Source organism: Anabrus simplex, chromosome 2 (assembly GCF_040414725.1).
Source record: "Anabrus simplex isolate iqAnaSimp1 chromosome 2, ASM4041472v1, whole genome shotgun sequence".
In the NCBI taxonomy this organism is placed as follows: Eukaryota; Metazoa; Arthropoda; class Insecta; order Orthoptera; family Tettigoniidae; genus Anabrus; species Anabrus simplex.
Window position 1 is genome coordinate 587077842 of NC_090266.1, and position 26502 is coordinate 587104343.

The 26502-nt window shown below is 40.3% G+C and overlaps 1 protein-coding gene across 1 annotated transcript in view; it reads left to right on the plus strand.

Moving 5' to 3' along the window:
- Window positions 1-26502, plus strand: part of Nuak (Nuak family kinase 1) — a 585653-nt gene that overhangs the window by 338185 nt on the left and 220966 nt on the right. Inside the window, exons 4-6 of the mRNA XM_067140970.2 lie at window positions 7330-7450; window positions 7552-7703; window positions 7782-7847. Coding sequence (XP_066997071.2) covers window positions 7330-7450; window positions 7552-7703; window positions 7782-7847 — 339 coding nt within the window. The remainder of the gene's footprint in view (window positions 1-7329; window positions 7451-7551; window positions 7704-7781; window positions 7848-26502) is intronic.

Sequence of the window (26502 nt, forward strand, 5' to 3'; positions counted from 1 at the left end):
TCAATATGGGAACAATTGAGATGACTGTTGTTTGAAACCCAAGCAAATTTATAAAAGTGATCACAGAAAAAAAAGGAAAGAAAGAAAGAAAGAAAGAAAAGAAATAAGGAATGGAAACAATAGATATTGTGTAAAATGAGGTGAATAAATAAATTAAAATTGTTCTCTGAATTATCTGAATTATCCTCCTGCCTCGAAGCGTACAGGCCCACACTCGAGTGTTGTTGAGATTATAAGTTTGACATTCATTTGTCTTTAATTTATCCAAAAGGCAGTGACAATTTCAACAGTCACGTATCTCTAATTTATCCGGTTTTTTTCTGGAACCACCAGCTGTCTTTTTATTTATAGGATGAATATTATTTATTTAAATGATTTCACACTTGTATAAAACTGTTTAATAATTTTTTTTCTCTTTGTCAAAATCATAATAGTCATTTTAATAATGTCTTCTTTTACAGCCCCTATTTCAAAGAGTAATTAATTTTCTTTCATTAGTTTAGGTTAAGTTAGGTTATCAGTATCAACTGACACAGAAAAGGAAGCATGATTGAGACCGCCAAATTTTAATGCATTTGAAACTGAAATGCCCATCAACTTACTGTCGTGGAAAAAGTATAGACACCTGAGTTAATACGTTAATGAAAGTTTATCCTTTGTCCCACATAGAACCAAGCTACACCAAAATTTAGCTTACTTTATCCTACGTTTAATTACGTGCACTAGAACTTTTTATCATACCCAAATAAAATTTTAATGCAGGTTGAACAAAAATAGTGCCGGTATTTATCAATTTTCAACGGAGCGCTCACTTCAAAATTCATAACTTTAAAAGTATTGATCTGATCGCTACCAAACTTTAATGCGTCTTGAAGTAACTTATTTTTGGTTTCTATGCCAAGTTTTTATTTCATCTGATATTCGTGAAAAAGGTTGTTATAAATTTTTAGAAACAACATTTTCTCATTACTGGGTGATAATAGCCATAAAACACCCTGTGGGTGGGGGACGCAGACGAAGAATACACCCACGGTATCCCCAGCTTGTCGTAAGAGGCGACTAAAAGGGTAACACCCCCTGTGGGTGGGGGACGCATATGTAGCATACACCCGCGGTATGTCCTGCCTGTCATTAGAGGCGACTAAAAGGGGTGAGATGGGCGCGGACATGGATTGCGGCTGGATATCGTGTGTTGGACCTCCTATGGATGGGAGTAGCTGAATACATTCACAGATAATCCCTGCCTCTCATAGAAGGCAACTAAAAGGATCATGTGGCCATGGTCCCCTCTTTATTTTTTATTGTTTTTTTTTTTTTAGGGTTAGTTGTAGACTGATTCAAAATTCTTGATGTGTGTGCTGCTCGGAGATGGGCTTCTTATGTGTGCAATTACGCCCGAAAGCCTGCTTGTCCCCACACAGCCGAATACCAGAAGGACATATTATTGTTTTTTATTTTTTCTCTATATTTAGTGCTCTGTACACGCTCTGGGGTACATGCTATTGTGGGTGATTGGAGAAATGGAGTCCTATTGCTCATCGCCTCAGTCATTCATGATTAGGCATCATCCACATCGGATCCCGGGCAATACCGGCTATGACCAGGTGGGTATTGCCTTGGCTGCTTGTATTGGCTACAGAGACCCCTGATCAGAATTGGTGGCATTTGGGGTGGATGATTTCGGGCATGGCTTCGAAACGTCTTCTACCTGCCCAAGTTGGTCCCTCACCGAAGTCCTCAACTTTTGATTCCTTGAGGGGTTCAACCCCCTGGGAACATGAGCAGCATGAAGGAATGGGATCCAGGTTCCCTAGGTTTCTGGTTGCTTCCAGAACCGATGGGCACGATTTTAATCTGGCAAAGTAGATCCTTTTTAGTAGGTACATTGAAGGTGTCTACGGCGAACTTGAGGATCTCAAGAAAATGCGAAATGGTAGTCTGCATTTGAAGACTCGCACAGCACTGCAAGCCGATCAGTTGCTTAAGTGCGACCACTTTGGCAAAATCCCTGTCAAATTGGAGGAGCACAAATCCTTGAATCTGGTTCGCGGAGTCATCTTCCACCGTGACCTTATTTTGAACACTGAGGATGAATTGATGGAAGACATGAAGAACCGTGGTGTGACACATATTCGGCGCATTACACGCAAAGTCAACAGTGAAGACATTGCCACTGGTGCCTTCATTGTCTCCATGTTGTCAGTGTTACTGGACAAAAGTCAAGTAATAACTTATTGTTGCGATGTGAGGCCTTATATTCCGCCTCCTATGCGATGCTATCAATGCCAGAGATTCGGACATATGGTATTTCATTGTTCGAATCAGTTTGTGTGTGGTACATGTGGAAGAACAGCTCCCATCATGGAAGAGTGCATAACTCCGTACAGGTGCACTAACTGCCCTGGTCTTCATTCTCCTTGAGATCGGAACTGTTCGACATATCTGACTGAGAAGAAGATCCAGGAGATCAAGACCCTAGATAGTCTTTCCTACCAGAAAAACGCCATAAGTTTAAATCCACAAATATACCTATAAGTACACTAGACTACAGCATGATAGCTGAGAGTCTCCTGGGTTCATCATTCACGACATCATTACCAGTGAAGATCACTGCGCCCAACACAGCTGTTGCTCTCACAAGCAGCAAAGCTGCAATGAGTAAAAGCTTGAAGGAAGGGGACCACCCCACCTTCGACTACAAACAAGTCTGTGCTGGCTGGCTGTTCTAAGCCGGCACAGCATGGGAGGAAGACAACGTCTCCTTCCCTCAAGAGGTCGGCGAAAGCTGTGCCCAAGCCAGCGGAGGCGGCATCGTCAACCAGGGCTGGGAAATTATCTACCAGCCCATCTAAACTTGAAAAGAAGCCAGAGAAGAGGAATGCCCTTACCGAGTGCTCCCACACTTCTCCTGTGAAGGGGAAATCTTGCCCTCCAGTGGAGGGTATGAGTCTGCACCAGCAGGTACACCTGCTCCAAACCTGTGCGCTCCCCTCATAGGGAAACTTCTCGGCCCCGGAAAGCATCAAAGTTCTGGGTGTCAGTCCCGCCGGCTGTCAAAGTCGGGATGGATGTCGAGCTGTCATCTACATCTTGGATGTAGATGTTGATGTTGATAGTGTTTGGGTTTAAGAGCACCTTGTCGCTCATAACCTAACACTCTCTCTTTTAGTCTACACTATGGCACTGTTACAGTGGAATTGTAACGATTATGACTGGCATCTTGCTGAGCTGCATCACCTCATTAGTGATTCGCGGTGAGTATAGTCTGCATTCAGGAGATAAACCTCAGAACATGTCATCATACATCTTGAGAAATTTCAGACTATACTCGACAGAACGATATTTTGCTCACCTTGCGTCCAGTGGCGTGGGTATTTTTGTTTGTTCTGATACTTATAGCAAAAGGTTCCTCTAAGAACCCCACTAGAAGCAGTTGTGTTGCGGTTACTGCTGCCTGTCATAGCAAAAGTGTGTAATGTGTATTTTCCACCAGGCCAGCCTCTTAACATAAATTATGTTACTGATCTTATAGATCAGCTTCCACCTCCCTTCCTCTTATTGGGTAATTTTAATGCCCATCACCCCATATGGGGCTCTGAAGCGCCTTGCCCCAGGAGAAGGGAGTTGGAAACATTAGTGACAGAGCTGAATTTATGTACTTTGAACACAGGCGAACCAACTCATTTCATTCTACGTTACGGCACATACTCTTACCTAGACGTAAGTCTATGCAGCCCATTGTTGGTTCTGCATTTTTGGTGGAATAAATATGATGATCTCTGCGACAGTGACCATTTTCCCATTATTCTTGCTTTGTTGAAACCAAAGTCTGTCGAGGCTCCTCCTCGATGGATTCTTAAACATGCTGATTGGCCAAAGTTCACATCACTGGCTGTCTTTAATGACGTGGGAGTCCATTCCATTCTTCTCAGGGACTCCTCGCCGAAAACTTATTCCTTGGTTGAACTAAGAAATTGCAGCAGCTATCAAAGAACACCGTCGTGCTCATAAACGCTATCGTAGGCAGCCTACTGTGGCCAACTTGGTAAAATTTAAAAAGCTCCACGCTAAGGCGCGAGTTCTTATTCGCCAAAGTAAGAAGGCTTCGTGGGAGAGATATGTGTCGTCTATGACGTCACATACTCCATCATCTCAAGTGTGGACTAAACTTCTACTTATTTTGGGTATCCAAGGATCATATTCTGTACAGGGAATTTCCATTGCAGGCAGTATCTTCACTGAACCACTCTCGATAGCTAACCGTCTAGGCTGTCATTTCGTGGATATGTCTGGTTCTGGGAATTATCATTGTGATTTCCTTGCTCTGAAGCGGGAGGCAGAACGTCATCACCTTAGTTTTGCCACTCAAGCTTCAGAGGACTATAACGTGCCCTTTATGGAGTGGAACTCCGCAGCGCCTTGGCGCTTTGCAAGGACACGTCTCCTGGACCAGACAATGTCCATAACCAGATGTTGAAACACCTTAGTGAGGATAGTCTGTTATATCTCCTTCGTGTGTTGAACCAAATCTGGATAGAGGGTGAGTTTCCATCTCAGTGGCGAGAGGGTATAGTCATTCCTGTCCTCAAGCCTGGCAAAAATCCCAAGTATGCAGGTAGCTATAGACCTATTTGTCTTACTAACTGTTTGTGTAAGCTATTTGAGAGGATGGTAAATTGCTGACTTGTGTGGTGGCTGGAGAAACAAGGACTTTTGACCAATTACCGATGTAGTTTTCGAGCCGCTTGCTTGACCAGTGACCACCTGGTACGCCTGGAGAGTTCTATCCAGGATGCATTTCTCCGCAAACAGCATTTGGTGGCTGTTTTCTTCGACTTAGAAATGGCCTATGACACCACATGGCGATATGGTAGCCTTTCAGCCCTGTATCAATATAGATTCCAAGGTAACTTGCCGGTATTTATTGCGAATTTTTTGTCCCTCCATCTGTTCCGTGTCCGAGTTGGGAGGGCATATTCGCAATACCACATTCAAGAAAATGGAGTCCCACAGGGATTGGTTCTTAGTGCCACTCTGATCGCGATTGCCATAAATGGTATTGTCGCTGCTGCTGGTTCAGCAGTAATACCGACACTATATGTGGATGACTTTGCTCTGCATTATAGCTCGCATATTATGGCAGTCGCAGAGCGACAATTACAGCAAGCTATTAGGAGAGTGGAACAGTGGACTTCAGAACGTGGCTTTCAGTTTTCAACCGCAAACACCTCTGTTATGCACTTTTGCCGAAAGCGCACTTTTCACTCACATTCTGAGCTTTATTTAGGAAATGTTGCTCTTCCCATACCAATTTCTTGGGCTCCTTTTCGATAGCAAATTATTGTGGGAGCCACATGTGCAGCAGTTAGAAGTGCAGTGCACCAAGAAACTGAATATCTTGAAGTTTCTTAGCAGCACTAATTGGGGGGCTGACTACACGGTGCTCGTATGATTTTATAGGGCACATATTTTATCCAGGTTAGACTAGGGCAGGGCAGCACATGGCTCAGTAAGGCAAAGCGTCCTTGCGAAACTGAATAGCATCCACCATAGTGAGGTTAACTTGGTGACGGGAGCTTTTCGTACAAGCCCCATTGGTAGCCCGCTCACTGAATCTGGTTTGCTGCCTTTACACCTGAGGCGCACGCAAATGCTTCTGTCGTATGCTGCAAATTTGCGACAGATGCCACTTCACTCAAGATATCCTTGCGTATTCCACAATGGAAACCAGCAGCTGTACACTGCTTATCCTAAAGCAACGTGGCCGGTTGGAATACGCTTGGATAGCAATCACAGATTGTTTGATGTCCCTTTGGTTCCTTGCCGTGTGAGACAACCAAGTAGGGTACCTCCGTGGATAATGTGACGACCTGAAATAATCCTGGATCTGCACAGTGGCCTGATTTATTGGAGGCTCTTCCTGTCCGTTGTTTTCCGGTATCCAGATTCAGTCGTTCACACAGATGGTTCAAGGACAGAAACGAAGGTGGGCTGCGCGTTCATTGTCGACAATGGTAGGTTTCATTTTGCTCTCCCGGAAACCTGTAGTGTGTACACAGCAGAGCTCTGTGCTACTGTGAAGCTCTGTGGTAGGCACTGTCCGATGAGTGCTGACAGTTTCTTCTGTGTACTGACTCCTTGAGCTCGCTACAATCTATTGATACCTGTTTCCCTTGGCACCCTCTGGTGCAACGGATCCAGGACCTCTTTTTACATTGAACCAGTTTGTTTGTCCTGTATTAAGTCTTCACAGTATTTACATACTTTCCATACTTGGCTTTGATTATTTGTAGCTCTGTTCTGGCTACTTTTTTTTAAATTATATTTTTTTAATTAATGCATTCCAGACCAGTTGCCATGGTACAATCTGGCAGTACATTCTGACACTTAACAAGCTAAAATAATTACACTACACACACTTCTGCAACTGTCACTGGACTCTAGGGCAGGTCACGATTAAAATCACTGTGCAACTATAGAGGCCGCACAGTCCACGGTTTGTATATGCACAACGAAGTCTCACATTCACACCCACAGTGGTCTTCATTCACTGTCCCTCAACACTCAGCTACACAGTTCATATTTGCAATCGGTTCACACACAACAGCTCTCCCGTCAACACCGTAGACTGGAAAATGTTTAGTGATTTTAAACTCACTGTGGGCATTGTTTTACCTTGTGCCACTTAAGTCATATTTTCTCTTGACCTTGTTTGATCCATTCTTGTTCTCTTCCAGTCCCAATGTTATCAGTTCAACAAGGCCTAGGTAGTCATCAGTTTTTCCTTAGTTCAAGGCTTTCATGTCGTTCTTTTGTAAATTCTTCATTCTTTGAAGAACCAGAATTCTTTCTTTCTTCAATTAGTGTTAAGAAAGTATGGTTATCTCATTGTATTGCCCTCTTAAAACATTAATCACTGATATCAAAGTCAATATACCTAGCAAAAATGCTGATATATGCCAGCAGTTAAAAAGACTTCAACATTATGTTTGCAATTATTTGAAAGAACCCACTTGTCATGGAAGTGAGATTGTGAAGGTGACTATAGGATTCACACAGAGGGCAAACACTAATGCACGTGGGTTGTTTGGAAAAGTTGTTTGCAAAAGTTGTTTGAAAAATATGTTCCAAAGCACATTCCTCAGTAAATGATTCAGCAGATGAAACACCTGAACCTTCATTCTACTTGCCAAGGAAAAATATGTTTGTCACAAGGAACCAGTAACTGAAGACAATGACTTCAAAGGTACCATTCCGCCATAACATATGGAGTTCTCATTTCAAAATTTGCTCTCAAGTAACTGTATCTTTTTTGTTTTGTTTTTGCAGGTAGCCATAAAAACAATAAAGAAGGCAAAGATAGAGACAGAAGCTGACCTCGTTAGGATCCGCCGTGAGATCCAAATCATGTCATCAGTTCAGCATCCCAATATTATTCATATTTATGAAGGTAAATTTTGGCACATATTTTATGTTACCTTAGGATTATGTATGTCATTGATGCTCAGCTTAAATGATTGAGTGCCATGAAACTATAATATATATTTACAGTATTTGAGAATCGTGAGAAAATGGTGTTAGTGATGGAGTATGCTGCTGGAGGAGAGCTGTACGATTACCTAAGTGAGAGAAAAGTGCTGTCTGAACAGGAAGCGCGACGAATATTCCGACAGATAGCTACTGCTGTATATTACTGCCACAAGGTAATAAAAATGGTGTTATATAGTCCTATAGTTCTTATTTTCAATCTAAAATTCATAACTACTTTCTTATGTTAACAGCACAAAATTTGCCATCGAGATCTGAAGCTTGAGAACATTCTTTTGGATGAACATGGGAGTGCTAAGGTATGTTGTATATTTTTAGTGCTACACATACATATATCATATAATTTGGATGTCAGTAACTATGAAAATATTTCTGTATAAAAGCCAACCGCATGTGCATGATTGCCTGTAAGGTTGGAAGACCTAATAGATGGGTAGAAATATTGATATTTTATAAGAAACTATTCATAATTCTGTTTGCAAATACTCTACAGCGAAACCTGCCTAAACAGCTACTTTCACTTAATGGTCACCTCGATAAATGGCCAGTTTTTTCTCTGGAACCAACTATTTTTTCTGTTAGAACTTTGTTTATATCCCCTCCTTTAAGCAGTCACCTCACACCATGGTCAGCAGCCAGACACATTTCACAAACTGACCTGAATATTTTGGCTGATTATAACTGCTCCGAATACTTTTTTCACCTCTGAGTCAGACACACAGTTGACCTTTTTGACATTTGGCCGTCTGATTAGTACTGCATTTTCTCTTTGCTAAGGTAGGTCTACAGTAAATATAGTCTTTCTTCCTCATCCTTTCTTCACCGTAATCTGCCTGTCAACAAAGTTGTAAATTGTCTGCAACAGTGAATGGGGTGGCGTGATTGAACAAGATGACGGTATGCAGATGCATTTAATAATATTTTCTTCTTCTGTGGGCCCTGCCCAGTTTCCCGGATATTGGCAATCAATATGGAGATTGCTTTTCTGTCTTCAGCAACACGATAGAGTTCTTCAGTGCTTTTTATGCCTGTCCAGTCTTCAATATTCTTAAGGCATATTGTTCTCCTCCTGCCTACTCCTCAGGGCCCTTCAAATTTGTCTTTCAAAATTAGACATAAAGCTGTGTATTTTTCACCATGCAAAACATGCCCTAAGTATGCAATTTTTCTGCATTTGATGGTGGTTACCAGTTCTTTTTTGCAGTTTGTTCTCCGTAATACTTGTTCATTAGTGGCATGGTCAATCCACAAGACTCTGAGCATTCTTCTATGAAGCCAAAGTTCTAAGGCTTCCAGTCTTTTGATGGTGGCCTCTTTTAACATCCAAGCTTCAACCTCATAAAGGAGAGTAGACCAAGTACAAAGTGAACCCTTGAACTTACCATTCCATCGTTGGTCGGCCACGGCTGCTATAGTAGAACACTTTAGAACTCTTAAATCTTGGGTCGTTGCGGGAATAAATTCGGTCACGATCTTAACCAAACGATGGGGTTCAGAAGAAAGCCTAACTACTTGAAATGAGGAGCAAAAATGTGCTTACTAACTTTTATTTAAACTGAAAGAGCACGATAACATCGTTAATTTAATATGCATTCTTGCCACAAAACATAAAAACATTTAATTATTGATTTTTGAAAAGTTCCTAACACAGTCACATTACATAACGTCACTTCGTTTCTTCCAATGTCGAAGAGTTGCTTCAGAGAAGCTAATATGTTAGTGGACAGCGAAACTGAAAAACTGAAAAAGGGAAGACCTGAAAACCGGGCACCTATCATTCCAAACGAGAACTGAGAGTTAATCCACACGATCCGTGGAAAATCTGACTTTCAACAAGTAGAACGCCTGATTTTCTCTTAATTAAGGTTATCCACCAGTCAAATACCCTTCACGGATACGGAACATCCGCCGAATGGACCCTTAATCGAACCAAACTGACTATCAGTTGCTTTGGATAGGTTGCGAAATATTATGGGAAAGCATGGTGTTCACTACAAGTTAATGGCATCATTCACAATTGAAATAAAATTCCACCATGTATTTGTCAGTCATGACACCCTTAAGTGATAAGGTAGTCCCGATGCTAAACGTGCATCACCCCAAACGGCTGTTCGGAAGGAACCAACAACAACATGATCCGGGAGGATCTTACGTTAAGTCGTTCTAAAGGAACAAAACTGCGAAATGCAGGAAACATTTACTAATCATGCATTTAGAAGAAATGCCAAACACTGAAGTTAATCAAAAAGTGAAAAGTCACTTGAAAATATTATTATTGAACCGATTTTCAGGTTAGAAATGGGTTTATTATGCTTAATAAATTTACCAGTCCACGCTAAAATTTACTACAATTTTAAGGAATTCTTTCCCTTGACAACAATGCTACCAGTACAGATCTCTCTATTTACTGTCTGTCCCAACACACTACTGGTAAAGTGATTACTTACTTATTCTAACTATGAATACGAATGAAAATACGACAAGATTAAAATATAAAATAAAATTACTGGCTGACGAATCGAAACCGCATTCGCAACTCAAGTCTCATTCTAAAACACTGAGTGTCAATAATGCACACTATCAATGAAAACGGACGTCAAGACGAGGAAACAATAAAGTCCGTAAAAAATAAATTAACATCTCGAAGTCATACAGCTTAACACGCACGAAGAAACACAGTAAAAATATAATCTAGATCGGGTCGATGTCCCACACTTGGACAGCCCTCGTTTGTCAACAGCAGTCCCGTTATCTCAATGAGAGCTTCGCATAGACCCTCTACAATAAATCATATCGCACTGTAATGGCTACCTTCAACCAGGCCACTTCCACAAAAGAACAAACAAAAGGAACATCTTAACCGAGACTTGAGTGTGTACAGCTACCATCCCAGACCTATCGTCGGGCTCACTTGAAATCTGTACAACCTAAACCTAATCATTATGTACATGATGCCTTCCAAATCCTATCGTCGGGCGTGACCTAGGACGTCTCATCATCAATGACTCCAAAAATAAACACGTGACGTCCTAAATCTATCGTCGGGCGTCAAAGTGGGTCGTACTACGTCTCCCTTAACATATCAGGCGAAATGCAATTCTCAAACAACTCCAACAATATCACTGAATCTGGTCAGACAAAATACGCACGACGGAACCAACGTCTCTATTATCAACTGAATGCAAGTCGAAATACAGCAAGTGTCTACCTCTCGAAAAGTACAATAAGTGTCTACATCATTATAATATGTGAACTCAAAAAATAAATAGACGTGACGAACGGTTCTCCACCTCGAACACAATCTCAGCCTGTGCACTGAAGTATTAGGGAAGCAAATTAAAATTTCCCACACACGTGTACCCTTTTAGTGGACGCCTTCAAAATAATAATCATCACCATCGCATTCGAAATTCTCAGATCGCCTATCATCAATTCCAACCATCTTATCCATGACCTCCCCAATGAACAAATTAAATATAACCCAACCGTGTGTCCAAAGTGCTCTCTGATCCTGAAGATTGTTCGTTCTCTTATCATCCATGCGGGCTTTACGTAACATAGATCACTGGATGTGTACTACCCAGACTGTAACATTTTACAAGAGTCGTTTTCACTTGGAATCTTTCTATAAATTTCACAATGCTTCACATCATAGTTATCTCAAATTCGGATTGATTGCGGAAAACAATACAGCCTGTTTCACACAGCCTGTTCCTAAATACTTCCTCTACAAAAATACAGCTTGTCTCAACACTCTTTCTCCTCGCTTTCCAGCGGTATTACTCCCATCTATCTCGTCTCCACATACATATCAATTCATCGCACTCAATTCCTTTTCCTTCAAGATCCTTTTTCATACTTCGATCCCCTGGTGAAAACGACAACCATCATCAAACACATCTCTTACCTTACTATTATTAAGACTTTCGGACCTCAAGAATCCAAGAGCACACATCGACCTTTCGCAATTCAAGTATACACGATGTCTCACAATTTCCTTCCCATTAACGACTGCGACTCTAACAAATTTTATTGACATTATCTAAATATGCTTACGATCCTTGTAGAAATAACTGGTTAAATGTAATTTAACAGAGAAGAATTTCCTTATCCCGCGGTAAACATTATTATTATTATTATTATTATTATTATTATTATTAACCAGCGTTTCTAAATGCAACTGACACCTGAAATTACAATATTCGCCACGACAAATTTACACTTATAACGTTCACAAATCCGCACTTTGAATGATATCTCATCTCGACACAAAATTTTAAGCGTCGCATTTTACCGTTCTTGACATGAAATTTACACACTGAAATTTACACACGCTGACCAAAATTCACAACGCCTTTCGCCTGATAATTACGCATATCACCCGACAATCATCTGGAAAATTTGGTTAGGACAGACAGTAACTAACTAACTAACTACATAATATAAAATAGACAGACCTGCACATTGGTGACATTCTCAGCATTCTGATTACATCATCCCAGCAACCTCGTACTTAGCCACTCATTTTCACAAATAACATTTTCATTTTCAAAATTTCACTCATCCAAACACTACCCTTCACACACACGAGATTAAAATTACCATAAATAATGCACTTTCTTTGTAACTTGCATCACGAACTTCCCTCGTTCTGCAGTCGACTCTAACTGTCCGATGCGCTTCCCAGAGTGGTTTCTCTCCCCGTTGTTTCAATAAGAACAGGTGTTCGGCCGATAAGGGAGTAGAACTATTTTGAATCGCTTCCCCCAGACCTTCTTCACTTACAAGAGTACAGGAAATGATAAAAATAAAATCTGCTGTGTAATTTTCAACCAGCCTACACCTTCCCAGTTCGTCTGCAAACGTTCACAGTTTCTCCAATCACTTTTCTTCTTAACTAATATATGGACTTTAGCCACGAACATGTATTGAATTATTGTCGGTCAATCTGGCGCGAAATTCTAATGACGGCGGGCACAAGCTCCCGCGGCTTCAAGTTCCAGATCGACACTGAAAAATCTACGGTGGGGGGGTTTCTTTTATAATTTCCGGAAGGACGCTATCCCCTCTATGAGGCTTGGTTGTGAAATCTGCCAAATTTGCTTCTAATAGACCAATTTTGATAAGATTTGTTCCAGAACTCCGGACAGACTTGCACTTATGTTCGATGTTAATTTTATAATTTTCCTACACTCACAACAGGAGGAATAAATAGTTTCTGCCCGTGCGTTTCGCGCGTTTTCTTCCTTCCATGACCTTGGCACGTGTAGCTAGTTCGCTGGTCTCACGCTACCATGTACTTGGGCTTAACTGCACTTAAAAATTTCCCTGGGGGCTCTGTCTTCACAGAGGGTGTATGAATAATTTTGCTCATTTATTTCATCCTTTACTATGTTATCAAAATCCCTCATTGTGCAGAATTCCATGGATTAAAATAATTGTCGGGCACTCGAGCCCCGCCGAGGTGTCCCGGCAATCCACGAGCTCGCCGGGAAGGAAGAACCTCCCCACGCAACATCGGGCTCTTGGGAGCGCAAAATGGCTGCCCTCAAACATACAGTAGTTCCTGAATGCCAAATAAATATTTGAGAAAAATGAAAAATTTTCTCACCGTAGAATTATGGGTTCATAATCCTCCTACAACGACGAAATGTTTACCCAGAAAGGGGAAATATTTAAACAAATATATTCCTTCAAAATTCTAAATTGTACATGGGAATTTTGATACAAATGAACCATGATTCTACGTAAAATTTCCTAGCCGATCTCACTCCTGACGTAGGGCTCTGTTACTTTCACGTATTTCCCTGTTTTCTTCTTCCAACAATAGGATTGCGTTACAGATGTCATCAATAAAGTCTTCTCTTAAGAATGAACATTGTAAACATTCAGCGTCTTCCTCTTCTTTACTCCCACTGCTTGCCTGTCCTTGGAGTGGTGCCTCGACCTGTCTTTCTCTCGACGTGACGATCATATTTACGGGTTGTACTTCTTCTTCTTCTTCTTCGGTGACCATTTCCCCAGCTGGTAAGGCTGCGTCATCCTGTAGTGGAATTCTTTCTTCGGCTCTATGATAAACCTTTAATCTTCTTATTGGGTTGCGGTCATCATTTAATTGGGAGTTACTCGAAGTCCGTTTCCTGTTGTTATTGATGTTATGTGCGTCATTCGGTTGTCTCTCCTTCAGAATCTGGGATGAAAGACTCTGAACCTTTTCCTACTGGGAATTTGAAGTTGTTTTTCTTCTATCAAGAGTCGACATTGACTCTTGCTCGAAATTCGGCGCAAACGGGTTCAGACCGGAGTTTCGCTGGTCTTGCCTATGTGCCTTCTGGAATTCCAGACTTTCAGCCCCGAAACAATCGGTGTTGACGTCCTGGCGCTGTATAGCCCCCTGCCATTTTTTCCTTTCGTGGTCCTTCCTTAACCCGTCGGTGTACTGAACACGTTCACGGTACCGTTCATCCTCATCACGGCGGAAGTTCTGGGTTCGATTATTTCCCCAGTCCCTGCGGTTATTAAGTCCATTCCTGAAATTCCTCTGGTTTTCTCTGTCCCCATCGTATCGCCTCCAGTAAGGGTTCCTCCTTTGTGGATAATTCCCATTACCCCTACGTCTTTTCCAATCCTCATTTCGTGGATGCGAGGGTTCCCAGTTATTGCGAAACTCACGCCTCCGCTCAGTCGGCTGTGGTTTCCCCTGCTCAGGTGCCTCTGGACTTCCCTCTGGAACCTGGCTAACAGTGTTTACATGTTGCTCGTGTGATCGTCCCCCTCTGGGTGCTATTTGATTATGGGTATGATCCAATTGCCTAAGGATCATTTCTGCCTGCATGGGGGTCTCTACCTTTGATGCAATGAGCATCCTTTGCACTTCGGGAGGTAACTGCTTCTGGATGGCCTGTACCAACTCTTGCTCCGAGGGCGGCGCCTCAAGTTCTCTGAACTTTACCATTTGGGCAATAAAGTATTCACTGAACTTTGTAGGGCCTATTGCATTATACCGACGTGAGTATAGCTCTAATCTAAGACTCTGCTGAATTTCCGTACTCCAAAATTTATTGAGAAACGCCCTCTGGAATTCATCAAAGGTATTAAAGTGGTATCGGAAGCCTTTAAACCATAAAAGTGGTGCCCCCTCTAAATATCTTTCAGCTACCCTCAACTGACGTTCCTCAGGAATCTTGGCGTCCCGGATGTACTCCCTGAGATCCTTAAGGAACCCCTTCGGCGTGGTATGTGGACCTCCATTAAATTTCTTGGGCTGGTCCTCATGTAACTTGATCATGTTAATAACGTTGGTGACCCCTGAGCTTTGAGATCGACTGGTATCTATATTCGAGCTCTGACCGTTGCTATTCACATGACTGATATTTGGCAATTGACCACTGAGGTCAGAGTTAACAGCTGTCGAGGTTTGACTTAATACTTTGTCCACCTTGGACTGCATATCTACCACGCTGCTAATCCAACTGCTCACTTCGCTCTTAATGAACCCAACTTTCTTGTCTGTCTCTTCCTGGGCTGACGTGATTTCCCTTAAATCCTGTTCTATACTAATTTGCCTGTCATTGAATTCCCTGGTATGTTCAGTTTTCATTTCAACTAGCTCCTCTTGAATTTCTTTAATTAAAATTTCGGAGTCCTCATTAGCCGCTTGGAGTTTACTAATTGCTTCCTCATTAACTTGCAACAGTTTCTTCTCCATGGTTTCGGTTTTTGACAATACCTGACTCTCCAATTCCACACTAATTTTATCTACCTTGTTGTTCAGTGACTGAATGTCCGCAGATAATATTTGACGTTGTTCCTCTATTATGGTTAGCGTTTTCCCCTTTTCCTTATCACTGGAGATCCGCATCTCTACGATCTGTTGTGTAATGTCGTCCTTAAATTCAACCTGACTGTCAATCAGCTGTTTATGCGCCGCCTGGCTCTCCAGTAAATGCTTGTCAAGTTCCTTTCTCATCTCATCCTGACTATCACATAACCTATTGTACATGTCGTGGCTTTCGTCAAAACGCTTGTCCATATCGGTTTTTAAACTGTCATGGATTTTAGAAAATTGTTTATCAAAATCGTTCTTTAAACTGACCTGCACTTCCGCAAATTGTTTGTCAATTTCATCCCTAATTTCCACTCGGCTATCATCAAAACGCTGGTTGAGTTTACCTATCTCGCCCCTAACTTCCTCTTTAAGTTCGGTGCAAATAGTGTATGTCTCCTGAACTACGTTCTTCAATCCAGCCTTCAACTCATCACTAGACTCTCTACACCTAGCCTGGGTATCCTCAATACTACTCTTTAACTCGTCACTAGTGTCTTTCAAACTAGACTGTAACTCCTCCCGAGTGTCTTTCAAACTCGACTGCAACTCCTCAATCTTACCATCCAAACTTTCATTATGAGCCTTCATGTCCTCTCTCAAATTCTCACTCTGGACTTTCGTGTCCTCCATCTTACTATCCAAACTATCTATCTTACTATCCAAACTATCTAACATTTGCCCTTTCGTATCCTCCATCTTACTATCCAAACCGTCTATCTTACTATTTAAATTCTCACTCTGGACTTTCATGTCCTCTATCATCTGCATTAACTTCTCCAAGGTCGCCTGACCTTCCATCTCACAATACCACAAAGAATACAATAATGAGTACGCTGGCTGTTGATGCAACCAGAATACTCCAAACTACTAGGGAAAGAATTCACTACCTACTGCGTTTTCACATACAAACGCTATTATAATTTAATACCGAAACTGACAACATTCCAACAGTTGTCTCATAAAATTTTGTTTAGGTGGCTGGTATCACAAACTTGTTTAATAAAAAGAAAATTCTAAAGTTAATAATTTACTCTGGATAAATATCCCAAATGGTTTCGCTTCCGTAAATTAAGTAAATAACGAACATGTTAACGCATAAACTTTGAATGTAATTCAGCGTTACCACTTCCAAAATTTATATTGGCAACATGACATAAGCTTCAATATAGCTTTAAATACTAATTTCCTAAAATGCATTGTGACTGTTATTATTATTATTATTTACCAAGTAGTTACGCTCCTCGTTAAACGTGATAATATCTAGCACTCTCATTGGGCATAATTCGTTTAACTGTGGCTCAGCCATAGTTCTCACCCGCTTGCATTATTTATAATGTGGCTTAGGCCTCAACATTATTTTATATTTTCCTAACATTTGTTTTCAATGGATAATTTCATTATCGTTATCGTGGCATCGTATCGTTATCGTGACTTTGGGCTCCTCATCGTTATCGTGACATTAAGGCCCCAAAGTTGATGGCGCCACTTCTACTGATCCACCAACGTATAACAATCCTACAATTGGTCATCGTTTCACTGATGTCAACCAACTTAACTTGTAGTTCTTCTCTCGATGTACTTAGGCCCTGTCTTAAGTGACTGAAGCCACCACGTTGGAAGCCACTTCTACTGAACCCTTGAACTTACCATTCCATCGTTGGTCGGCCACGGCTGCTATAGTAGAACACTTTAGAACTCTTAAATCTTGGGTCGTTGCGGGAATAAATTCGGTCACGATCTTAACCAAACGATGGGGTTCAGAAGAAAGCCTAACTACTTGAAATGAGGAGCAAAAATGTGCTTACTAACTTTTATTTAAACTGAAAGAGCACGATAACATCGTTAATTTAATATGCATTCTTGCCACAAAACATAAAAACATTTAATTATTGATTTTTGAAAAGTTCCTAACACAGTCACATTACATAACGTCACTTCGTTTCTTCCAATGTCGAAGAGTTGCTTCAGAGAAGCTAATATGTTAGTGGACAGCGAAACTGAAAAACTGAAAAAGGGAAGACCTGAAAACCGGGCACCTATCATTCCAAACGAGAACTGAGAGTTAATCCACACGATCCGTGGAAAATCTGACTTTCAACAAGTAGAACGCCTGATTTTCTCTTAATTAAGGTTATCCACCAGTCAAATACCCTTCACGGATACGGAACATCCGCCGAATGGACCCTTAATCGAACCAAACTGACTATCAGTTGCTTTGGATAGGTTGCGAAATATTATGGGAAAGCATGGTGTTCACTACAAGTTAATGGCATCATTCACAATTGAAATAAAATTCCACCATGTATTTGTCAGTCATGACACCCTTAAGTGATAAGGTAGTCCCGATGCTAAACGTGCATCACCCCAAACGGCTGTTCGGAAGGAACCAACAACAACATGATCCGGGAGGATCTTACGTTAAGTCGTTCTAAAGGAACAAAACTGCGAAATGCAGGAAACATTTACTAATCATGCATTTAGAAGAAATGCCAAACACTGAAGTTAATCAAAAAGTGAAAAGTCACTTGAAAATATTATTATTGAACCGATTTTCAGGTTAGAAATGGGTTTATTATGCTTAATAAATTTACCAGTCCACGCTAAAATTTACTACAATTTTAAGGAATTCTTTCCCTTGACAACAATGCTACCAGTACAGATCTCTCTATTTACTGTCTGTCCCAACACACTACTGGTAAAGTGATTACTTACTTATTCTAACTATGAATACGAATGAAAATACGACAAGATTAAAATATAAAATAAAATTACTGGCTGACGAATCGAAACCGCATTCGCAACTCAAGTCTCATTCTAAAACACTGAGTGTCAATAATGCACACTATCAATGAAAACGGACGTCAAGACGAGGAAACAATAAAGTCCGTAAAAAATAAATTAACATCTCGAAGTCATACAGCTTAACACGCACGAAGAAACACAGTAAAAATATAATCTAGATCGGGTCGATGTCCCACACTTGGACAGCCCTCGTTTGTCAACAGCAGTCCCGTTATCTCAATGAGAGCTTCGCATAGACCCTCTACAATAAATCATATCGCACTGTAATGGCTACCTTCAACCAGGCCACTTCCACAAAAGAACAAACAAAAGGAACATCTTAACCGAGACTTGAGTGTGTACAGCTACCATCCCAGACCTATCGTCGGGCTCACTTGAAATCTGTACAACCTAAACCTAATCATTATGTACATGATGCCTTCCAAATCCTATCGTCGGGCGTGACCTAGGACGTCTCATCATCAATGACTCCAAAAATAAACACGTGACGTCCTAAATCTATCGTCGGGCGTCAAAGTGGGTCGTACTACGTCTCCCTTAACATATCAGGCGAAATGCAATTCTCAAACAACTCCAACAATATCACTGAATCTGGTCAGACAAAATACGCACGACGGAACCAACGTCTCTATTATCAACTGAATGCAAGTCGAAATACAGCAAGTGTCTACCTCTCGAAAAGTACAATAAGTGTCTACATCATTATAATATGTGAACTCAAAAAATAAATAGACGTGACGAACGGTTCTCCACCTCGAACACAATCTCAGCCTGTGCACTGAAGTATTAGGGAAGCAAATTAAAATTTCCCACACACGTGTACCCTTTTAGTGGACGCCTTCAAAATAATAATCATCACCATCGCATTCGAAATTCTCAGATCGCCTATCATCAATTCCAACCATCTTATCCATGACCTCCCCAATGAACAAATTAAATATAACCCAACCGTGTGTCCAAAGTGCTCTCTGATCCTGAAGATTGTTCGTTCTCTTATCATCCATGCGGGCTTTACGTAACATAGATCACTGGATGTGTACTACCCAGACTGTAACATTTTACAAGAGTCGTTTTCACTTGGAATCTTTCTATAAATTTCACAATGCTTCACATCATAGTTATCTCAAATTCGGATTGATTGCGGAAAACAATACAGCCTGTTTCACACAGCCTGTTCCTAAATACTTCCTCTACAAAAATACAGCTTGTCTCAACACTCTTTCTCCTCGCTTTCCAGCGGTATTACTCCCATCTATCTCGTCTCCACATACATATCAATTCATCGCACTCAATTCCTTTTCCTTCAAGATCCTTTTTCATACTTCGATCCCCTGGTGAAAACGACAACCATCATCAAACACATCTCTTACCTTACTATTATTAAGACTTTCGGACCTCAAGAATCCAAGAGCACACATCGACCTTTCGCAATTCAAGTATACACGATGTCTCACAATTTCCTTCCCATTAACGACTGCGACTCTAACAAATTTTATTGACATTATCTAAATATGCTTACGATCCTTGTAGAAATAACTGGTTAAATGTAATTTAACAGAGAAGAATTTCCTTATCCCGCGGTAAACATTATTATTATTATTATTATTATTATTATTATTATTATTATTATTATTAACCAGCGTTTCTAAATGCAACTGACACCTGAAATTACAATATTCGCCACGACAAATTTACACTTATAACGTTCACAAATCCGCACTTTGAATGATATCTCATCTCGACACAAAATTTTAAGCGTCGCATTTTACCGTTCTTGACATGAAATTTACACACTGAAATTTACACACGCTGACCAAAATTCACAACGCCTTTCGCCTGATAATTACGCATATCACCCGACAATCATCTGGAAAATTTGGTTAGGACAGACAGTAACTAACTAACTAACTACATAATATAAAATAGACAGACCTGCACATTGGTGACATTCTCAGCATTCTGATTACATCATCCCAGCAACCTCGTACTTAGCCACTCATTTTCACAAATAACATTTTCATTTTCAAAATTTCACTCATCCAAACACTACCCTTCACACACACGAGATTAAAATTACCATAAATAATGCACTTTCTTTGTAACTTGCATCACGAACTTCCCTCGTTCTGCAGTCGACTCTAACTGTCCGATGCGCTTCCCAGAGTGGTTTCTCTCCCCGTTGTTTCAATAAGAACAGGTGTTCGGCCGATAAGGGAGTAGAACTATTTTGAATCGCTTCCCCCAGACCTTCTTCACTTACAAGAGTACAGGAAATGATAAAAATAAAATCTGCTGTGTAATTTTCAACCAGCCTACACCTTCCCAGTTCGTCTGCAAACGTTCACAGTTTCTCCAATCACTTTTCTTCTTAACTAATATATGGACTTTAGCCACGAACATGTATTGAATTATTGTCGGTCAATCTGGCGCGAAATTCTAATGACGGCGGGCACAAGCTCCCGCGGCTTCAAGTTCCAGATCGACACTGAAAAATCTACGGTGGGGGGGTTTCTTTTATAATTTCCGGAAGGACGCTATCCCCTCTATGAGGCTTGGTTGTGAAATCTGCCAAATTTGCTTCTAATAGACCAATTTTGATAAGATTTGTTCCAGAACTCCGGACAGACTTGCACTTATGTTCGATGTTAATTTTATAATTTTCCTACACTCACAACAGGAGGAATAAATAGTTTCTGCCCGTGCGTTTCGCGCGTTTTCTTCCTTCCATGACCTTGGCACGTGTAGCTAGTTCGCTGGTCTCACGCTACCATGTACTTGGGCTTAACTGCACTTAAAAATTTCCCTGGGGGCTCTGTCTTCACAGAGGGTGTATGAATAATTTTGCTCATTTATTTCATCCTTTACTATGTTATCAAAATCCCTCATTGTGCAGAATTCCATGGATTAAAATAATTGTCGGGCACTCGAGCCCCGCCGAGGTGTCCCGGCAATCCACGAGCTCGCCGGGAAGGAAGAACCTCCCCACGCAACATCGGGCTCTTGGGAGCGCAAAATGGCTGCCCTCAAACATACAGTAGTTCCTGAATGCCAAATAAATATTTGAGAAAAATGAAAAATTTTCTCACCGTAGAATTATGGGTTCAAAAGGGCACTAGGAAAGTTTTGCAATACGCAAAAATGGTTGGCTGGACACCCCTGTTATGGTGAGGGATGAAAAGAGGGGTGAAAACTGGTCCAGAAGACAGCAAGGCATGACCTACACACCAGTTGTTACCAAGCAGTGGGACTGAAAGCAAGTTAAGATGTCAGTGTGGTCTAAAGGTAAATATCGCGCAATTATCCGCTACAATTTTGCGCGTGGATTAACTGTTGACCACTGCCTGGAGGAAATGACTCCTGTGCTGGGGAAAGATTGTCCACATTGGACAACAATTTTCCGCTGGTACAAAGAGTTCCAGAGGGGAAATTTTGGGGTTGAAGATGATCCTCCTTCTGGGCGACCGTCTGAATCAGTGACTGAGGAAAACATTGAAGCTATGAGGAAAATGTTGCAGCAAGAGAGGCGGTTGACATATCAGCAGGTAGAAGAGACCCTCCACATCCCTGCACCACCTATTCATTCTATTCTACACAATCATCTCCATGTTAGAAAGGTTTGTTCCCTTTGGGTGCCCCATTCACTTTCAGAGGAATAAAGGGCACTTTGAGTGAAATGGTGCCGAAAAATGCTAAAACAGTTTGAAAATGGGACTTCACGTAACATCAATAGCATCGTTACAGGTGACGAAACTTGGCTTTATTATTACGATGTCCCAACAAAATCCCAGAACAAGGTGTGGCTGTTTGAAGATGAGGGTACTCCTGTGACTGTGCAAAAGTCAAGGTCACTGAAGAAAAGGATGATTGCAGTATTCTTCACTAAACGGGGCATCCTGACTCGAGTTGTGCTAGAAACACAAAGGACAGTTTCTGCAAAATGGTACAGTGAGACTTGTCTGCCTCAGGTCATCCAGGCTCTCAAGCAGCTCCATCCAAGGTCATGGCTCAGCACTTGGCTCTTGCATCACGACAATGCTCCAGCACATCGTGCTAATGTAACAATGGATTTTCTTGCCAGATCAGGGTTGTCTGTGCTTGATCACCGTCCATACAGTCCTGATCCTGCCCTGTGTGACTTCGCACTCTTCCCAGAAGTGAAGATGAAGCTGAAAGGGTGGCATTTTTCATCCAACGAGGAGCTTCTGGCAGCATGGGATCAAGAGTGTGAAAATGTAACCGAAGAGAAGTGGCAGAGTTGGTTCAGTGACTGAGTTTATTGAGTGTGGTGGGAATTATTTTTAAAAAGTCTAAAGCATTCAGTCACATTGCAAAACTTTCCTAGTGCCCTTCGTATAACATTTTATCATATGCTGCGGAAGTTTTAAATTTAATGCATCATCACACAATATCTTCATCTTCCTGAATGTTGATCTTGCAATTTCAATTCAGCTCTTAATTTCTAGATCTGGGTTCAAATCATCTGTAATCCAACAACCAAGATATTTAAGTTTATTTACTTGTTGAATTTGTTTTTGTTTATGTTTCATTTTTTTTATTTTGATGTTTAGACCCATCTCTTCCCCAACTATATTTTGTCCAGGAATAGTTGCAAGCTTTCAACACTATTAGCAAGGATTACTGTGTCACCTGCATATCACAAATTACTTATTAGTCCTCCATTTACTTTAATTCCCTCTTCCAAATCGGCTGATGCTGCCTTAAATATGGCATATGAATGGATGTTAAGCAATAACGGAGACGAACACAGCCTTGACGAACTCCTCATCGGATTTCTATGTAGTCCGTTGTATCATCAACCTTCACCACAGCCTTCTGATGCCAATACAGGTTTTCAATAATTCTTATATCTTTATCATCAATTCCAGTTTGCTGCCGTAGTCTGATGAGTTCGGTATGTTTTACACTCTTAAACGCCTTTTCATAATATATGAAATAGGCAAAGACATACTTTTGTTGATCCCAACATTCTTGCAGAAGAGTCATTAAACTGAAAATAGCCTCACAAGTTCCATATCCATTCCGAAATCCAAACTGGATACCATCCAAGTTTTTCTCTCATTTCTTTCTTGAAAGTTATCCATGTTCGAATAAGGAAGATTTTAACAAATGGCTCATTAGGCTATTGAGACTGATAGTCACCACATTTTTTTGAGGTCATATTTTGGATTGGAATAATGTTTGAATAGAGTGTATTATTGTTACGCTTACAGGCTATTCGATGATTGAGTTCAGTTGTTGTACTGTACATAGTCAGTGAATATGTAAGGTACAATGTGTGATAAGTCATTGTTATTTTAACTTTGGAAGGGAGGAGAAAAATGATTCTCAAATGTGAGAAAGGAATATATGCAAGGAAGCGTGCCAAAATATTTAAATACACCAGGACATAAGTGAATAATGCAACGTATTACCACTGTGTCACCTGTTAAATGAACAGAACAGCAAGAATACAGGCTTACATCTGAATAAACTTTTAGAATCAATTGGAACACACAGTATTAAAAAGGAATGTGGAAATAACCTGCGAAAAGAATTATTTTAATCAAGTGAATTTAGAAAATGTCCTTGTACAGTACATTTAAAATAGCCCAGTCTATAAACGTAGTGCCGTAATAATACTGTCACTCTTCAGTATATTTTACTGTAATTTACATCAATTACATAAGGTGTTAGCCAGTCAGTGCATGTACTGGTACCTTACTTTTAATATGGTGTAGGACCCACTGTAGCTAATCATGTGATGAAATAGGCCTCTTCCCAATATCATAGTTTTGGAACCTTAATTTAGTGGCCACCTGTACTAATGGCTATTTTTTCAGAAGAACGACTGCTGGCTGCTTTAGGGAGGTTTCATTGTATTATATTTGCAAAATCTTGAGAACTTGGGATAGTATTTTAGGTTATGGTAAAAAATATTCTAATTGCATTGGTAGCTTTAATGTTCTGCTAATCAGGATGGAAAGTATGCTCATTCACAACTTATACAAACCATTTTCAATGAAAATTATGAAGCACACAGTAAGTCTTTACAGAATAATGTTCTCAGAAATTTGTTGCAAAATATTACAGTATCACCACTCTTACCAAACTTTAGTAAATTTTCTCATTGTGAGCATTTTTATCCTGAGGAGGAGATTGGACTTTTCAGCATATGGAATTCTTCCCAATGAAATCATTCTAGTCTGATAACGTAATTCTCTTAAGCTTTTTATTACCGAAAATATATTAATAGTATTTTCCAGTTTCTTGCTTACCCTGAAATATGGCTGTTTTCTAGCTGCTAACTTTGTTACATAACTTACTATCAAAATTTAAATCATATAACTTTTCAAAGGAAGAACACAGTGCTCTCTTCTTTTATAATTCACTTGAGAAGAACCTGCAAATTCCTACATCATTTTGACACAATTTTTAAATTTATCTCTGGAATAAGTAATACCCAAGCCCTGATCTATGGACTGCAAAACCTGCATTGTGGAGAGACCCAGGTGCTAAGGGCAGTTAAAGTCGATGGTGTTTGGTTAGCTTTGATTGTTCTGTTCACTCACTTTTAGCATAATTTTCTTTTGATGGCAAGTAGTGGGTTGGCCATTCTGGAGTTCATATAAAGTGTTTTGTAATAGTTTTGATTGTTTTCCCTGAACGTCTGGCGATATATTAGCCATTCTGGTTGTGAAGTTAACTTAGTGTAGTACGATTTTTCATTCCTGCTCTATGAATTATTATGTCATATGGTATTTGTTATAAGTGAGAGTGTATCTATGCAATTTAGTATGAGCAGCAAAACAAGTGAAACGGCTAAAAGACAATTTTGCAGAGTTCAAAATTTAAAAGGTTGAACAAGGAAATCAGTTTATTTGTGCCTTCTATAATCAATGTTTATATACCCAGTGAAGATGATGATGGATCCATATTGTTCAAATTTGACTTGGAGGGAAAATCACTAACCATCAAAAATGAAATTTTCTATGCATAAAAGCAGTTAAATTTAACTGAATCCTGTGAAAGCATCCCCAGTTTTAACAGTAATGATCATGACATAGGGCCCTTCGTCTGGCAATAATGTCTTGCTTTATTTAATAAAACAAGAGAATCTAGCTTATATGGCCACTTTAAAGGCCATGATTTAGGTAACAAATTAAAGCACTTTTATTGTTAAAAATGGGTTGTGCAGACCTTCTGATTCATTTCCAAAAGGCTTAAAACACTAGGAGTGTAAGGGATCCTTTCATTAATTTTATTTTAGGGGGCCTGCCACTACTAAAACTTCCGACTTACTGGAGATATGAAGGAGAGTAGATCATTTGGAGTAGCTCACATGGTAGAGCACTGGCCTTCTGAGCTGAAGTTGGTGGATTTGATACTGGCTCAGTATGGTGGTATGAGAAGGTCCTCATATACATCAGCTTGGTGTTGGTAGATATCCTGGCACATAAGGAATACCTGCAGGGCAAAATTTTTGCACCTTGGTGGATCTAAAAACTGCTGAAGTAGTTAGTGGTATGTGTAATAATAATAATAATAATAATAATAATAATAATAATAATAATAATAATAATAATAAGAATAAGAATAATAATGATGCCGGCTTTATAGCTAAAATGGTTACCATGCTAGCCTGTGGCCCTGGGTTCGATTCCCAGCTGGGTCTGTGATTTTTGACCTTCATTGGTTAATTCCAATGGCACGCATGCCAAGTGTGTGTGCTGTCTTCAGCATTAGATTTAATCATATGTAGGGCCCCATCCTCACAGATGCGCAGGTCACCTATATGGCGTCAACTCGAGGGAACTGCACAAGGCCTCTTCGGAGGCCGCGTGCCATTTAAAAAATATAAAATATTGATAATATATAATAAGTTAGATATCAACTAGTGGTCACCTCTAGGGGAGCACCTGGCCTTAATATTAGATAACCACTCCTTTTCTTTATCCTTTCTTTTGTCTGTCTGTCTCCCCAATCCCTTTACCTCACAACAGCATCCACGTGTCAACAATGACCACTACCATTATTATTCTATCATCCACTGATATTTTGGACACATGTCTTTCTTTTATATGTGATTTTTTCACATGTTCTTACATGTTAAGTCAGAGTTCTTCATCAGTTTCCTAGACATATATAATCCATTGCTTGTATATTAGCAAATTATTTCATTGTGCTGCCATGATATTGAATACTCTGTGTATGATTAAGCCTCTCACCTCGTAAAGGTGTTTATCTCCTTTCTATTAAAAGTTGAAATTTTAAGTGATGTGTGAAGGAGAGTGAAAGGATATAAGCTCACTGGACAAAAAATTAGT